Source organism: Watersipora subatra, chromosome 3 (assembly GCF_963576615.1).
Source record: "Watersipora subatra chromosome 3, tzWatSuba1.1, whole genome shotgun sequence".
Taxonomy (NCBI): Eukaryota; Metazoa; Bryozoa; class Gymnolaemata; order Cheilostomatida; family Watersiporidae; genus Watersipora; species Watersipora subatra.
In genome coordinates this window covers 19318653-19336963 of record NC_088710.1, presented here as the reverse complement: position 1 = coordinate 19336963, position 18311 = coordinate 19318653, and the positions used below count along the sequence as shown (strand labels likewise).

The 18311-nt window shown below is 36.2% G+C and overlaps 2 protein-coding genes across 2 annotated transcripts in view; one reads left to right on the top strand and one right to left on the bottom strand.

The window, feature by feature from the left end:
* The window catches only part of LOC137390357 (kinesin heavy chain-like), a 38293-nt gene extending 30258 nt beyond the window's left edge, over nucleotides 1-8035 (top strand). Inside the window, exons 10-14 of the mRNA XM_068076690.1 lie at nucleotides 1289-1434; nucleotides 2421-2596; nucleotides 3669-3818; nucleotides 4609-4734; nucleotides 6943-8035. Of these exons, the coding sequence (XP_067932791.1) occupies nucleotides 1289-1434; nucleotides 2421-2596; nucleotides 3669-3818; nucleotides 4609-4734; nucleotides 6943-7602 (1258 nt within the window). The 3' untranslated portion in view covers nucleotides 7603-8035. The remainder of the gene's footprint in view (nucleotides 1-1288; nucleotides 1435-2420; nucleotides 2597-3668; nucleotides 3819-4608; nucleotides 4735-6942) is intronic.
* Nucleotides 8036-10338: 2303 nt separating this feature from the next.
* LOC137391138 (aspartate beta-hydroxylase domain-containing protein 2-like) lies at nucleotides 10339-16527 on the bottom strand. Its single transcript, XM_068077502.1, has 3 exons — nucleotides 16288-16527; nucleotides 12122-12333; nucleotides 10339-11390 (listed from the first exon to the last, which is right to left on the bottom strand). The coding sequence occupies exons 2-3, from the start codon at nucleotides 12310-12312 to the stop codon at nucleotides 10568-10570; spliced, it is 1014 nt and encodes a 337-aa protein (XP_067933603.1). The 5' UTR covers nucleotides 12313-12333; nucleotides 16288-16527; the 3' UTR covers nucleotides 10339-10567.
* Between the last annotated feature and the right edge of the window lie 1784 nt (nucleotides 16528-18311).

The window sequence follows — 18311 nt, the reverse complement described above, 5'->3', positions numbered from 1 at the left end:
TTTGATAATGTTGCATAAAAGCTCATTGCAGTCATTGATATGTTTGCTACAGTTTGCAGCCAAAACTGGCTTTTTATGTGCAATGGAAGAGGAGTTATGAGCTCCGATCCATTGTAAGATCAGATTACCGCAAGGATGCTATTAAGTAAAATGTCATAAACCTGCAAATTTATAAGCTATATAATAATAATCTATCAAATGCTATAAATATATATTTAAGAACAACTGACATAAACTAACCATATTTATAATACATGCAGAAACAAAAACTAACATTTTTGAATTAAAAATATTCGCATCATTTGTGCAGCCAGTGCATTCTGATCGGTGCTTTTGTTTGAATGCATTTCATCTTCTGGTTGTTCAATACTTTTCACAGTGTCTTCTAGCCTCAACTCTTTTTCTGCACTGATGAACTAGTCAATATTAGCATTCAAATAATTTTTTAGCCAATCAAAACTTTTACTTGTTGCCATTTAGAATACACTGTTCACGCAATTAAAGAGGGCTTCGTGTAATCTTGTGTAATCTTGCACATGCGTGCTAAGCATTTTTAGCTTCAAAATATTAGTAAATATTTTGGCGTAGTTGCTAAAACGTTTTTCACGTATATGGAAATATCAAAATGGAATTAAACAAGGAACTACTATTAGCCCAGTACAGTTATTAATTATTTTTATGGTATTACTTTCAAAGCTTTTAACGGAAAACCATAAAGCTTTCGAGTTAGAAAATGCACATTCATTATGAACAGCAACAACGAAAGACATTATTGTTAATGATGCAACTGAGTCATTATTAGTACTATTTTGTGGATACTTTTCTACCCAATCACTTATGGGTTCGTGAAGAGTAAAAAATGTCAAAGTGGCGGTCAATTAGAGGTGGTGTTCAATTAAAGGGTGGCAGTCAAATAGAGGTGGTGTTCAATTAAAGGGTGGCGCTCTATGTTTCAACCCTTCTCCTATGGTGGCGTTCAAGTAGATGTAGTTCAAGTAGATGTAGCGTTCAAATAAAGGTGGCCCTCAAATAGAGGTATTACGCTCAAATAGAGGTTTTACGGTATGTCTGTTGTTGTTTATCAATTATTTTACCGCAAGTCACATGGTTGTTACATAAGATGGTTACATCACGCTACATCATCTAGTCATCATTGAATAGTCTGCAGTCTGGTTAGCAGCTGCTGCATATCTGACAGTATTTAGCGGCCCAGTATATGGGTAGAAATCAGTGATGGGTGCAAAGGGTTATTTCACTTGATGAGAAGATGACTCTCACTATTGTCTAGGGCAAAGACAATCAAGAACCAAATTCAGGTGAATGAGGAGTTGACAGCGGATGAGTGGAGGAAGAGATATGAAAAAGAAAAAGAAAAGACAGCACGTCTTCGTACAAAACTAGCTCAGTATGAGATAGCCCCTGGACCTCCTTCAGGTAATGCTTAATGGGTCAGTATGAGATAGCCCCTGGACCTTCAGGTAATGTTTACTGGGTCAGTATAAGATAGCCCTTGGACCCCCTTCAGGTAATGTTTACTGGGTCAGTATGAGATAGCCCCTGGACCCCCTTCAGGTAATGTTTACTGGGTCATTATGAGATAGCCCCTGGACCCCCTTCAGGTAATGTTTACTGGGTCATTATGAGATAGCCCCTGGACCCCTTCAGGTAATGTTTACTGGGTCATTATGAGATAGCCCCGGGACCTCCTTCATGTAATGCTTACTGGGTCAGTGTGAGATAGTCCCTGGACCCCCTTCAGGTAATCTTTCATAGCTTATCAGGTTTGGCTTGCTATTACACTGTATTCAGTCATTCGAACAGAACAGGATGCAGCTTTCAATGATGAAAATCTCAAATATATGTCTCACAGTACTTTATGCACCTGTTCATGAACATTTTAGATTTTTCAGTCTTTCGATTCTCTCTTTAGAGTCGAATTATTTTGTTTTACTAAAATGCTAAGTTTGCTAAGCAAAGTTATAACAAGATTTCCTTTATTAATGTTGTGAGAAACTACTGAAATGTGAAAATCTTTGCTTTTTTATCATACTAGCCAACTCGTAACCTCCTTCAATGGCTGAGCAGCTCATAACTGTTGATCCAGGGACCAAAGCTGGGTCAGCCATAGGCAAGGTAAGGAGGAAAGGGTTATTATAAACAGCGTTGATGTTTATCAAGGTGAAGAGGTGAGTTTACAAAAACATCCATGTTGCTAAGTATCTAGCTACCATGTTTTTCAGAATATTATTATAAGAAACTAGTAAGTAGGTGGCCAATCAACAAATCGCCATTTCTGTTGACTTGGGTTGATGTAGTAATAGTGAATATGTCTTACACTTTCTGGATATAGTACCATCTTATCATGGAACTGCCATGACAAGTGTCAACAAGTGCAATGAATAGTTATCCCTCTGTTGCAGACTTATCACCGGATATTATACCAAAGTCTCTGCCTTCATCAGCACCGCAATCACCTGCTCTCACTAGTCATTCGTCCATGCCATCTTTGTCAGCCCACCAGTTGACTGACATGTGTCAGGAATGCCTTCGATATCAACATGACATATCCCGCCTCTGCCAGCAACTCGATGATAAGGTGGGTGTGATAATGGGTCCTTCTCAACAGGTATTACCGGAGTTATGAGGCTATGATTGTAAAGCAATGAAAGTGTATATTACATAAATATAGCCTATACATGCTATTTATGGAGATTATACTGTGTAATGGTTTTACAGCTGATTGTTGCCAGCCAGTTATCCATATAATGCTATCAACTGCTTAGTGAATAGAATCTGTATGACTATAGAAAACAGGTTTATTGCACCCCTAGACATAATATTATGCAGTTCAAGTATTACGCAGATTTATAGACTTGCAATTGCGCCGTCGTTTCACAGAATGAAGGAATACAGTGGTGTGCAAAATAAACTGGACCCCTTTGTTGAAAAACTAAAATTCTCATTTACAACACTGTCACTCATTGTGAATTTAGTCAATAATCATGAATTATATATTAACTTAATCCTCATTTTGTCCTGATTTCAAATATGTTAACCAAACAGCTGTAAAGTTATGTTTATATTTTTCATTATGTAGTCTAAATTCTGAATATTTCTTTTAAAGGTTAAAGATAACAATTTTTACAGATGATTACAGAATGATTACACCACACACATTTATATTTACTTATTTCAATTACATATACATATATGTAATTGATGGCCATTTACTAAATTCACAATGAGGAACAATGTTGTCATGAAAATTTCAGTTTTTCAGCAAAGGGGTCCAGGTTATTTCACACGCCGCTGTACACCGACCTCTTCACGCTGTTTGCAATCATCTGCTGATTGCTTTAAAAAGAAGAAAAGTCAAAGACTCGATTATTGAAACTTATTTAGGGATATTTAATTCATATCATTTTATAAATTTAATTTAAACTAAATATGTTAATTTTTTTTAGAGAGACTATATTCTTTGTTTGAAAGATGCTGCTCAAAGGGGCCTGTCATTATTCTTTTCTCTCTCTTGCAGTTAGTTATTTTGATTGCGCTGTCTCATGGTTTCGTCTCGAGTGTAGACTTCTAGGTTTAGTAATATTTATCTCAGTTGGTTTATGATAGCTCTCAGTATAAATTACATACGCAGTGTGTGTGCTTTTTGTCAGGATGATGAGCTGGGAGAGAGGAGTCGCGACATCTTGTCTCTTGAACATGAGCTGGCCAATGAGAGGCAGCGGATGAAAGCTTTGTCTCAAGATAATACCGTACTGATTGATGAACACAAGGCAATAGAAAGCAAATACATCAATGGGCAGGTATGTTGTACCCATTTCTCTATAGCGGCTGTCATACTTCAAAGTGGAGGAAACCACAAGGTTCATCATAAAAGTTTTATAAATAATCGCTGAGTAATTAACACAGTTCAGAAGAATAGGAGAATGCCTTTGCTCACAGTGCTTATCGTTTAAAATACCTCTCGACTTCTTTTAGAGAAAGCTCAGGCCTTTAGGCCGGATACCCCTTGGCCAGTATTCCTATCCGCCTAACAGCTTCTTGTTTTTAACGGCATCCTCCCTAACTGACTTATTGCAGTTTTTGCAGAAACAATTGCGCATGTGTTGAAAAATTGAAGCAGATGCCTGTCGGCAACTCACAGATGTTCTCTCGTCCAAGTTTTCTTCTTGCACCATTCTCAATAGCTGTCACAGGCAATTGCCACGATCTCAGCTTTCAATATATTGTTAACCCGTGCCAAGCACGTAATAGTAATGTTTGACCATTGACTATTGACTATTCGTGCAAGCAGTTCTTTTCGAAGATTAAATATTGTAAGAACATGCATTAGTCTCATCTCATAGATGAACATCTAAATGACATTCTGTTATTGAGCGCTTCCTGATTTGCTTCCATCTCGAAGAAACATGTTTCCAATCGATCGTATCGTATATTTTAATAACTTTATCTTCTGTTGAAGACCTTGTTTCCTCCAGCCTAGTGCACCTTCTTGACTCCTCAAAATGGTCTAGCAGTCTAGAATCCTTGCCAACACCTGTTCTAGAGTGGCCACTAGCTACAGATGCGGAGTTGCCTTCTTTATTCTTGCAGGAGGAAGTAAGAGCCATAATTGCTGCTCTTGAAGAACTGACAGGAACTTATCAGGATATGGAGGTGAAGCATAGATTAAAGACTGAGGAGTGTGATGTCAAGTGTCATCAGGTGTCACGCTTAGAGGTAAAGTTACTTACGAGTGTGATGTCAAGTGTCATTAGGTGTCACGCTTAGAGGTAATGTTGCCTCCTCTAGAGACTGTAATGATTATGGTCTAATGCTGTCCTGTTTTGGTCCGGACTAAAATTACGATAGCTTTGCTTGAGCCATTTGTTCTGAGCTGATGAAACAATTTAAACATTCTATTAGTTTCTTATAAAATAATTTGTATGTAATAACTAAGCAGTCCAGTTACACCATTTGTTACAATATTTGCTTCATATGTTAAACTTATAGTATGTTGGAGCAATATAATGTGATCGGTTGATTCCGTTCTACAGTCCAAACACTTGCGGCAACTTAATAAATTTTGCAGGTAAATTGCCTTTAGCACTAAAATGAATTCATTGTATAAAACTATATAAATATAGATTTTATGTAAGTAACTACATGTAAAATAATAATAATAATAATACAATGTTTTACGTTTACATCATTTCGAGACATACAAACGAAGTGATGATTCCGCGATACTTAAATGATGATATGGAGGTCATAAAGATCTCAAGAGTAACTATAGATGATATAAAGTTTGCTGTAACATAAATTGTATAGTTTATATTATTTTTGCTCGTTCTTTAATTTTAGCCATCCTTTTTACCTTCACATATAAAACTCCAATGTTTTGAAAACCTTAAAACGTCGCTTGTTGTAAATACTTTTGGGTATTGAGTCACTGGAAGTTTACATCGTATTTTAGAGTATTTAAATATTATATTTATAAATTAAGGCGGAGATGTAGGCTTGGACCGAAGTTGGTACGCGGGAAATACGGAGACCGTTTCAAGGTTAACCAATGCATAAGGGAAAGGGAGAAGGCCTGGCAATGTTAACATTTGCTAAATAAACCAGGAAGCCCTACAAACTAGATTGCTGCGCCGATCAAATACAGTAATTCACCCTTAGTAGTAGTACTTAACCTACTTAACTACTTAACCCTTCGTACTTAACTACTTAACCCTTTGTACTTAACTTTGTAGTAAAATCTTAATAGTAGTTGAGTAAAGACTTGTTTTTCTATTCCATCTTAGCTATGGATGGTTTGCCCAAGGCGTCATCGTGAGGTAAAAAACATGGTGGCAAATCTCTAGTGGTAAAAACGTTACAGTCCTATTGCGCTAGTTTTGGGTAAAACACCATGTTTTTAAGCAGAGTTTTTTGTGTAGATTCACCAAATTTTAGGTCATTTGAGGCATGTCGTCTAGTAATCGGTTGTAATGTACCTGCATATTTGGCCTCTGCTTCAAAAAAACTGTGATTTCGACCAGTCATTTGATGACGGAAAAACAATTTATTGTTCAGCTGCTCTGAACAATAAAGCACAATGCTATTTACACATAATATAATGACTGTTTGAGACCATAGTTGTTTGAGACCAAGGCCGAATATGCTTGTATGTTTGCCAGTTACATGAAAGTTGATGCTCGAAATAACCTGAATTCGATAGACAGATGCACCTGATGCAGCGGTATGAGTAGAGATGTTCTTATTGTGATATCGGTAATGGCAATGATTTGGAAACGAAGTATTTGGAATAGTATCAGCGGATTATTTCTTAAATCATTCGCGAACTTTAGCTATTTTTCGAAATTCACTGTTGAGCATAATAGTATCATTATAGCTTACCACTCCAACTCCAACCAATCAACTTAAATTTTTACCATACATATACATCGATATATATGTATCATATATCAACATTAGATATCAACATTATATATCAAAATTATTTATCAATATTATATATCAATATCATATGTCAATATTATATATCAATATAAGCATATTTATTAATATAAATTGTTTGAGCTTGTATGTAAATAACATATGCTCCTATTTACAATGATGAAAATTATTACAATCAATCAGAGGCTCGGAATGTAGTGTAATACAGTATTTCTATTTACTAGCTTTACAAAATTGAATTAAATTTTAATATATTCTGTAAACACTAACAAATAAATAGATGTTTACGTTATTTACTAATATTTTCTCTAGCAGAGCACATAATCAACTAGGTACGGTGAAAAAAGTGCCCGTATGGAGGGGACGAAAAAATATCATGGTAAGGCAGAAAAACCAACGTAACACAAAGACGTCGCAACTGGGGGGTGCGCTGTACATAATTCGTCCCATTACTTCCAATTAGTTTAGACTTTCATTGTTTTACAGGAGGCTTTGGCAGCGACAGAGGACGAGCTGGCAAAGCTAAAGGTAAAATTGGATGAGAATAAATCGAGGACTGTTGGCATGTTTCTAGATCTCTTCAATGATTTCAGTCATGTGACGCTCAATGATAAGCTAAAGGCAGCAGCGGACATCTATAAAAGTACGTCTGGTCTCAATCTTCCGCCAACTGCAACTCCCAAACAGAATTTAGTGTTGAGTGCCAGTGAGAACAGCTCACTGAGTAGTCGACTTCAATCGGACTCGGACAGCCCAAACAGTGCCACCACCAGTAGTCTCTATTCCAGTCAGTCGGTTTTGGATTTGTCTCCTACCAGTCCTTCTAAAAACCTAATGACTCAGAGTTTGTGTGACCTTCGACTTGATACTGACACTGTGACCCCCACAGGCTACCACGGTAGTCAAGCTTTTCAGGAGAGAGTGGGCGGTCTGAGAGATCGACTTTCTCTCCTACTGGAGAGCAACTATAGGGGTGTTGTAACCCACCCTGACAGTAGTAGTTCTTATATCAGAAACATCAGGCAACGAAGGCTGAAACCCAACAGTGGTGGACGAGTCTTCACAGTGTTTTCTAGAGCAGCACGTAAAGGCAAATTTGGTTCAGCAGACGAGATTTTGCCAATGCAACTGGGTCGCCATTTTTAGGCGAACGCATCATATCACACGTATCTCTTATGGCTTGTAATAATTAAGTATATCTACTTCAGGAAATGCTCACCAATCTCTCGCTTCACGTTTTATTAAAGTATAATTGATCATGTATTTTTGTATATTCTTTCTACTTGTTGCAAAATAGCTTTGTTACTATGTTTTTATTTCTAAAGGATTTTAAATGATGCATTCGAATTCATAAGGTGCTTCTCAAATTTTCCTACTGCATTAGTGTATTGTTCTTGCTAGCAATTATGTTGTTGACACTCTTTGCTCAATATATTAAGCCAAAATTTATTTATTTTAGATAATTAATATATGCAGTCTTGTATTAACTTTTACAGTATTTCTTTGACCAGCTGACTTAATGGCCAACAAATTATTCTAAAAGGACAATTAAGGGAAATAAAGAAGGAAATGAAATTGATCCAAGACATTGCATCTGCACCCATAATTGGTATTTATTGGCTAGTCGTGGTGCATGTCCTTCACTGTGTTAGAGAGCAGTATGACTCTTACCTGGTTCTCATGCTAATCTTGCCTCAACAATCTGCTAGATAGGCTCACTACATCAAATATAATTGGCCCGTCATTAAAACAAAACTATAAAAAAATACAATAACTTGAACTGTTATTATTAATAACATTTGTTAAACTCAAAAAACCCAATGCATGCAGTTTTTAAGAGGCCTTGTATTGCAAATACATACCACTGTTTAGATCAATGTTCAGAGCCAAGTTTGGACGATGTAAACAGCACCTACTTGTGATTTAGCATTGTCCACATGCAATACAAAACCATGGTTTGTACCTTCTTTTTTACGACTGGTTGTCATGTATTGAGGGTTTACCAAAAGTCCAGCGATTAAAATATTTTATAAAACCAGGGCATACAGAACATTCACACAATATGTGAAGCTGTTATCTGGTAGCCTGGAGAAAATCATGAGGCTGTTGCAGCAAAGCTAAACGTATGGCTGCCGATCATTCCTTACCAGTGTACTTCTTTGATCAGGAAAAGGATGAAGGACTTGAAGATGTTTGTCTGAGACATTTTTTCATAATTTGCGTCTCACTGTCAATTTTGTGATACCCTAGGACACTTATATTTCGCTAGTATTTAGTTTCGTGAGTAGCACACAGAGTAAAATTTCGCTGCAACTTAATTTCGTGGCTCTGATGATTGCGAAAATATAGTGGTGTGAAAATAAATGCAGTGGAAAAAACATTACATTCCTCAGGTCCAGTTCACTAATAAGAAAAAAATTCGATTTGGGAATAGTTCGTATTTGTAAACCACAGGTTGAAATGTGTGGGTGAGATCGACAATTCAATTTGATCACTTGCTGCCATTTGTTTCTTAGACTATCAATGACGTCTAGGTCCCTCCTGCCGTGACTTTCACACTCTAATCCCAAGAAGAAGAAAATAGATAGGTAACAACCAACTTCACAACCAAAACTGTATAACCCTTACGTTGCCATAAACGCATTTATGCGTTTTCTAGTGGTCACTGACATAAACGCATTTTCTGACTTTCTCAGCAATCGTCTGGTAACCTGATTTTATTATTTGTTGACCACATAACCCACGGTCTTCAAGTGTTTTATGAAATTGACTGTGTTGTCCGAAAATTTCTCTATAAAATCAGCCTAAAACAACGAAGCAATTTTAAACTTTTGTTTGAGAATTTCTAATCTAAAAACGAACATTTTTCTGTGAGTTCATTAACTACCCCGCGCGAGTCATAAAACAGGTAATTAGTTGTTGATGGCATAATAGCCAGTTTAGATTTTCGTGATTATACAAATAATTAAAGTAGAACTTGAAAAATACGGTATACGTATCATGAAGCAATATCGGCAATTTCGGTAAAATGGCTGGCACTAGGCCGGTAACGAATTTGTACATGGTTGGCAGTGAAAGAGATAATGTGGTTGGACCTGGTGAGGGTTGTTATTGTTTTTGGATGGTAATAAAATTCATCACTGCAATAATTATTTTTCAATTTTACGACTTTTATATTACCAGACTTTCATTCTCATCAGTTACAAATTCGGTGACTAAACTGATATTGCTTTGCCATGCTGCTCAGTCGGTGTATTAGCTATAATGAGTTTACCAGAATTTTCCCATTTATCCTAACCACAGACGAAAGTTGCCTGCATTTCTAATATTACGATTTTATTGTGGATATCAATGAACAAAGCTATTTAACTTCGCGTTTTCGCTCGTCCGTTATGATAGTTTAGTTTCGCTCATTAAATTTTCGCGAAAGGATTACATCGCGAAAACGCGAAAGTTAGATGCCGCGAATACATAAGTGTCCTAGGGTAGACAAGAGTGGTTTATTATTGCCATTAACGGATGTTAATGTCTTTTCGGATGTAAAAAATATTATTAAAAATCTCTTTGTGCATTACGAAAAGCATAGCATTAAAAGCATTAAAGTAGTGGTTATGTAGTGTTGTGAAATTGTGAAAAAATTTTCACTCATCTACGCGGCCTATTCAAGTGCACGCATGACCGCCATTCTGAACACTGATGCTATAAGACATCGGCCATAGTATTATATGTGCCTTACTTTGTGGAGTAAGAGAGTTAATACTGTAAAGGCAAACCAAAGTTTCAGCTAACAAATTACAAAACAAATCAGCATCATCTACTCGTAGGATACCATGGCATCCTGTCTGATCAGCCTGCTAAATCCAACGCAGCCAAAGATCAATGTAAAGCTATTATAGGTTTTTATTGATTACTTAATTTTCTATTCAACTGTCGATTGTAGGAAAATGGATATCCAAAAATAGTGCAGCAAAGCAAAAAAGGTGAATTAGGTAGAAAGACATAAGCTAAAAGCTTTTAATTATGATGTTATAACAGCCTTCCCAAATTTTAACTATCATAATAACATAACTGCATTGTAAACGTATAGCACACACAAACAAGAACAGCCTCACTAGAGCTCCGTAGTTATAGGTAATGGTATAGGAGGAACACTCGGCGGTTTTGGCTTCTTGAGTTTGAACAGGTTGATTACCAAATCTTTTTCGGCCTCAGTCATCTCTGGGTGCCACATATCGATGAGGAGCACTCCCCGCGCCTCCCCGTTCTCGTCTTCATGATGAACTTCATGCAAAAAAGAGTCATCAAATAGCAGACATTTTCCCATTTTCCATGAGCACCTCTCTCCATCAACAGTCATATACGATAACTCTGAGTCCGGTACTTTCAGTCCAAGATGACATCGAATTCTCACATTAGTCGGCCCGTAGTGTGCAGAAATATGCGTACCAGACTGCACGACTGAAAAGCTTGCATTCGCGAAAAGGTTTAGACTTGTACTCATGGCAGAGATAAGTTTGTTTAGGACTTTGCAGGTTTTTGGACATTTTTCACAGTTCGCTTTGACAAACGAACCCTGACTAATGAGATGGAACACTGCCCACTCGCCACTAGGCGTCGCATTGACGAGCCAGCCATTTGGCCAAAGGTTGTTGTACGCATTCTCAAACTCATCGACGATGTCGCCAGTCTCCGACTCGAGTATGGTGATGTCACTAACAAAATCATCCTCAGACCAAAGAGGCGTGGCCTGTAGTCCTGGAACGTAGAGTATATTAGGTTGTTGTCTGTCATCTGTCTGGTAAGTCATGTCTTCCTGAAGGGTTGAGATGGCATGAGTCATTCTGTCACCCGAATTGGTAACTGCAGTTCGTAACGCTATGTCTGACTTGTAGCGATTAGATGCATTTTTTCTCACAGACTTGTACTTTTTACACCTGAATATGTGAAAGAAATAATTATAGTTTTATAATATACTAGCGTGTTAGAACTTTTCAACAAATCAAGCACGAATAACGGCACAGAAAACACCAGCATTACTTCATATTAGGAAGTTCCTGATATTGACCTCTTCAGTTTTTGAATGACCTTACGGCATATACGCGTAACTCGAAGGAAACAATGCATATAAAAATGGCATTCAACAGTTTTCTTTATAAAGATTTACTTGGAAAAGTAATCAAAAATATTTAATATTTTTACAAATTTCGTTAAAACCAAAGTTTTGCTGAGACAACTTGTTGATTGAGTTTGAATCGGAGTTAGCACTGTTCTAGAAGAACATTTCACCAAGTTTCATTTTTTAGGTTTGCAGTAACTCTAATGGGAAAACGAAACTTTATAAACACCGCATCAAAATTCATTAAAAGAAATTAGATAACTCATCATGTCCTATACCACAATGAGAGCAACTTGATTGATAATGTACGTATAAGCTTACAGCTTTCACAGGAATTCTTTCAAAATAAATGATTTCATCAACAATCATAAAAAACTTTTCAACAGTTGGAAATGACAAATCTTTCAAATGTTCACTAACGGACATAAGAAAGTGGCTAAATATAATTGTTCCAAAAAGGAATAAGTGGTAGAGTAAAAACTAAAATATTAAAATAGGAATTATATTAACTCTCCCTCGACCTTTTAGGTGAGCACAGGCTATGCATACCTAACACAATGTTCTGAAGCGCATTTGTCAATGTTGATGTTGAGATTGTGGTTGACATTACGAATGCTCTCATCTCGTCTCCCAAACAGAGTATAGAGCAATAATGTGAACATGACAGACAGCACTGGGTAGATGAGTACCTCCATGGTGATCATCATTTCAGAACTGGCGGATATAGATACCAGCATCATCAATCAACTTGGCAACAGGGCCTAAAAATTACCAACAATGCTGACTTGCTTTCAAAGTGTGACAACGATTCGATTATATTTTATATCTGTTCAAAGAAAATTTAGATTTTTATCTTTTCATTCTACCCTTTATACAGTTGCATTAAAATGATGCCCCTTTAAATCTAGGTATTTAAAGAGTGGACTAATAATCATGTCGATTGAAGCTATTTTTGACAAGGATTAACAAGGTTTGACCAAATTTAGAGAATTTTCATAGACTTAGTAGCCTATCTCGAACAAAGTTTTAGAAAAGCTACAAATAAAAAAATAACTCAACAATGACACATTTCCCATAGCGCATTTCCCATTGTAATATGATATTATCAGCTTCTTGTCTATAACAATAACAATGTGTGTTTGTCATTGACCCACCCTCCTACTCATGCACAAGTGTGTTAAGTAATTATCAAATAAAAATTACTCTGTATCAAAATAAAGTTGTCTTTACTGTATGTACTCTTTAGAAAATATGTAGTCTTGGCTGCTGTCCCAAACCCTTTAACCACAGATATTTTATATTCTGAAGTCACTTGAATGCATTTAGACATTTTAACTATACCAATTACACTTTTAATCATTTTAACAATGATCCAAGCCTTTTCTCAACTCAACTTGGATGCGATCTTGCAAAACAAAAAAATTGGACGATTTAGTCAGGCCAATGGAGTATCTATCCAACAAGATGTCGTACTGGGTGAGGAGCATGATGCTTAAACTGCAATTTAAAGCGTTGATAAGACAATTCTAAATATCAAGTAGTTTGAATTGGAGAGTATCCAAGAACTTTTCACCGTTGTTTTCACTACTTTCAAAGTTATGAGCATGAAATGGAAATTTGAAAGTTTGAATAAAGAACAACATTGTTATCAGATTTTTAAAGCATTGGAAAAGCTGCTATTCACAAACAGAAGTGCATGTAGTTTGAAAGGAAGACTTTTCGAGGACGTTTTGCTGTAGTCTTCAATAATCTAAGAGACATAAGTATGAAATGGAGGTTTTGAGTCACAATAAAAACATTTTTATCAGATTTAGGTTAAGATGTTTGATTGGTAATACTTGACTTGCTTTTTGATAAATGTTAACAAATGCCATTACACTCTTCTCATGCCCTTCATGCAATACTCTATAAAGAGGCATGCAAGGTACATATTATAGTATATCAAGGCACATATTAAAGTGCTATATAAAGATGCTGCAAGAAAATGTGATACAAAATGAGAAAAACTGACTGAAATGAATAATTATTATTAATTAATAATTATTAATAGTTAGTATTAATCACAAATAAGGTATAGTCAACCGTACTATATCACATTAAACTAGAATATTACTGGTAAAGGTGAAGCCATCTATATGCTGTTGTCTATGTCACCATGATATATCTGATATCAGCCATGCACAGACAGACGTAAAGGGAATAACAAGTTACATCACCATTGCAAATTTTGTAACAGATTCCTACAGTTATGGGCATCTGCAAATTCTAGAGATGGGATAATCACAATTACAAGCCAACTTCCAAATTTCAACCTACCCATTTTACAACTAGAACATTGAGAACTTTGCATAAAAAATGTCAGATAATCGATAAAAGGTTGTAATTAGAGCCCAGATTAAAACGATCGATTAACTCCTAAAGAGTGCAATTTAGGATCCAACCTTAACCTGACCCTTTATCAGCGACAGTGCTGGATGATAACAACTTGCGTTAAGCGCTATATCAAGATGCGCATCTGGTACCAGTCTACACCACACCAGCGATTATAATTAGAGATTACATATGATAAAATCTCCGCTGCCGTAAAACAACAAGAAGTAGCCAAGAACTCCCAAAAACTACATGATTTACAATTGAAGCCCTGAAACATATAGTTTCACTCCTGGACACTAAGGCTCCTAGACGCTTAGTCAATATAAAAAGACGAATATTCACTCATACTCTCCACTTTTTTTAGCACAACTTCATCATGGCGGGGATACGTTTCAGCAGAACAAGCCGAAGAGTCAATTATCAAGAGAACAAGAGGGTGCCTATACTTTAAATTTTTGACATTTACTTTTCTTATAATTTCGTCTAAAGGCATAACTTATTATTTCTGTTTCTTGTTTTAAAATAAACATAGGGTCTTGGGAAAGCCCCTTGACATTTCCTTAAAGAATTCCTCTTTGGGACTGTAGTTTTAAATTGCATCATCTAAAAATGTCAACTGTAAGATCACATTACTGGTTACATTAATCAACAAGGTACATCGATTGAAATGTGTCTAAAATCAGACCTTATCTAGGTACAGTCATACTTCGACTTACGAGCTTAATGCGTTCCGAGACTGAGCTCGTATGTCAATTTACTCGCATGTTGGTGCAATTTATTTATATATAGAACAATTAAATATATATTGATTGGTTTCCATACTCTAAAAATGCAAATAAAACACTCAAAACAATATATTGTAACAGAAAGAACATGTTGTTTATTGTCCTAACTTACCCCATGCTTTCAAAAAGCAACAAATAAAAATAATGCAAGGAAATGTGATTAATTAAAATGTAAAATTAAATACATACAATAGCAGCTAACGCTAACATTTGTCAGGGAGGAATATATAAGTTATCCTTCATTACAACAGTTGACGTTGATAAATTTGGATTTTATTAGTCTTAAAAGACACACTTAGAAACAAACCTAAAAGCAAACTTTCATTTTTAACTTGACGTATTTAAAAAAATTTCGGCGTTAATAGTTTGAAGTTTCTCGCTGGTTAGCTAATTTTTCCTTTGTTTCGCTTTCACGACTAGCCGGCCGTTTTAAGATAAACATATCTAAGGACGTTTGCTTTTGTCGCCCCTTCAACATGTTGCGATTAGTACAAAAACAGGTGTCGTCACAAAGGGTTAATGCACGACCACTAACCAACTTGTCCAAATGTCTATTTGTATAGTTTTCATAGATAGCACCGGCTCTTTTCATTGTTTCAGTCACGCTGTCACCGGCCAATTGTTTATCTTTTATCCAATGCCTGAGCAGTCTCTCCATCAGCGGTCATGAAGATCGCTGCGCCGTTTAGAAACTATGGTTATTTCTTTTGCGAACTAAATACCCTGAATATAATCTTTCTGTTTGATAATTGTGGATGTATTTTTGTCATATTGCTGAGCTAGCTCAATCACGCATATTTTTCAATCACTTTCCGTTTAATATCAACTGTTATCACTCGCTTTTTCTTTGCTTTATCTTTCATTTTACTGGCAAACTTTTGGTCAACGCACAGTACTTTTAATTCACATAACTCTGCCCTTAAAATCGCGCACATAAAAACACGGTACAAAAGTATAACCTGAGCAGTTGAAAAATACAGAGTGATGCTGTTCTCATAAAACACCTCCGGCATACTTGGCAACTGACTCACGTGCTCGTATCTCAAACATGGCTCGTATGTTAGTGCTAAAACTTGCTTAAAAGCTGACTCGTATCTCAAGTTGCTCGTGCGTTGGAGCACTCGTAAGTTGAAGTATCACTGTACTGCATTTCAGTAGATATTAACAATAACTATTTAAAGCAGCCCATCTGCGTTCGATAATAACCTGAGCCATTCCCAAAACGCTGTAGAGTAATTGGTAGGATAGACTTGATAATCCGGTTCTATTAATCACCAACACAACTTGATGAATGAATGTAACAAAACCTTAACCTAGCCCTTATCAACAAAAAAGTAGCAAACTGATAGTTCTGTCAAAGCTTGACATTGGTCATATCTAGAATATGTATTAATATTACGCTAAAACTTTTCTAAAAGAGCATTAAGTAGAATGACTCTGTAAATAGAAATACCTACTAGTGACTCGCGAGCAAACGTTTGAAGACATAGTTTCTATACGCATTTAGAAAGAAGATAAATACAAAGAGTGGCAAAAACGTATAAATAAAAATCCTACCATATAAACCTGACGCAATAAAAGTTTGAACAGAGGTGTGAGATATTTCTCCAAAGTGACTATCTGACGTCAACAAAAACGCATTTGTGTTAGTAATTTATCGAAGGCCATTTTAAGATGTAAAATCAAAGTTCGTTCAATGATATTGAGTGTATTTAGTGTTTGGTTAAATTTATGCTCCTGTGAGCTTCTATAAACTTCTTTATAGAAGTTGTGGTGACGAACGCAAACTACCGTGAAAACTGGAAAATTCCTTCTAGCCGATCATTCATTCATCTTTTTGACAGTGCGTGTGACGGTTAGGCCGCCCGCAAAGATTATAAATAACGTTTCTAACGAGTTTGGAAACGGTGCTTCCGCTCTGTTGGTGGTAAACTAGACGTTACATTAGTGCCCTACGATTTCAACTAGCGCGTGCGCGATGATAGAAACACCAGATGACTGCATAGAAAAATATCCGCTTCGACTAGCCTTGCATTACACGAATCGTGCAACACACCCCCAACTCAGTCACCATAGCTGAAAAGACAGAAAAGAGAAAAAAGACGCGGCCAACTCAACCCAACTGCATAAAGAAGTTAATGAAGACAAAAACACATGTTACCAATAAAGCTCAAACTGACAAAAGCAGTTGAATGCGAGTGCCTTAATTAAGACTTTTATAGTACTCGTGGTTACGGGCCTCAATTACATTGCTTGAAGTTTGTTCGTTTTATAGGTGCACACAAATCGAAAATTCACAGCTAAATAGGCAGTTTTACTTTTGTGCAATAGAAATGGAAAAGATGAAGCGCCTATGAAGACATAGCTTCTTAATGCAGTTAGGCTTCTTGTAAAGGTATAAAAGCTCATTAGGTCAGTTGACAATTTTATTTTTTATATTTGCAGGCTTATGCCAATTAAGAGCTAAAAAGTTTCTTTTACCGTATGAATAAATATACTGTTTAGACATATATATATATATTGCATATATCTATATATTATGTGTACATACACTGTATACATACTGCATATACATGTATATAACCTACTGTATATACTGAAATGGAATTGGTTATATATCTCAAATAAATATCATTCCAAATCAAAAACACGGGTCCTTTGTCTAGTGAGTATTTACTTTATTACAAATGAATACTATCTGGGTTGTACAACAAGTTGTAGAATCAACCCAGATTCAAAACATACAATACAACGATACAATACAATTTACAATTACAATTACAAATACGACAAGGAAAATTAACAATTCCGATGGAATTCTATTTACCTCTAACACACTCTTCTTAAAACACGTCCGAATTGACTGAATGATCATCAAAAAGAGAGTGAGTTAAACGCAAAACAAAAAGCTATCTCATTTAAAAGTAAAGCTAGCCATCTGATCACAAAAGAAAAATCACACAATACAAAAAAAAATAATTCTAGGAACATAAGCTATAAAAATTAGTATCATTGGACTCGCCAAAATGTAATTTCATAACATTCTCCGCCCCTAGATGCGACACAGTATCAACATGATCTTAGCATCGATTGCCAACAAAAAGAAATTACATATAAGTTTGTTCTTCGACAATTCGTCGAAACTTATTAATAGGAGAAGTTGTTAAGTTTTACCCCAATTCAACATTGGAAACTCGTACAACTTTAATTCCCTATAAATTTGTGAATCAAATCTCTAGCCATTCCCAGGTGTCTCCCAATTTGCTGGATTTGGGAAAGGTGCTCTTGTACAGTTCCAATCGTCTGTCGAGCGCCTTGGTTTTCCACTCGCAGAGCAATGTTCTCTTCGCGGAGGCGATCACGTTCTGCAGTAACCCTCTTTAACTCCTCTCGAAGTACCAAAACTTCAGCATTGCAGTGTACATTGGTAGTAGCCGTATTTAGCGTAGTTGGTCGGGGAACCGCTGTGAAAGGAGTCGAGGGTCTAACAACACTACCGCTCATTGTTCGTTTCAGGGCAGGTCGGAGGGCAGCAACACATGCCGAGGATGGTTTATGGGATTGTTGTTGCTTTTGTTCCC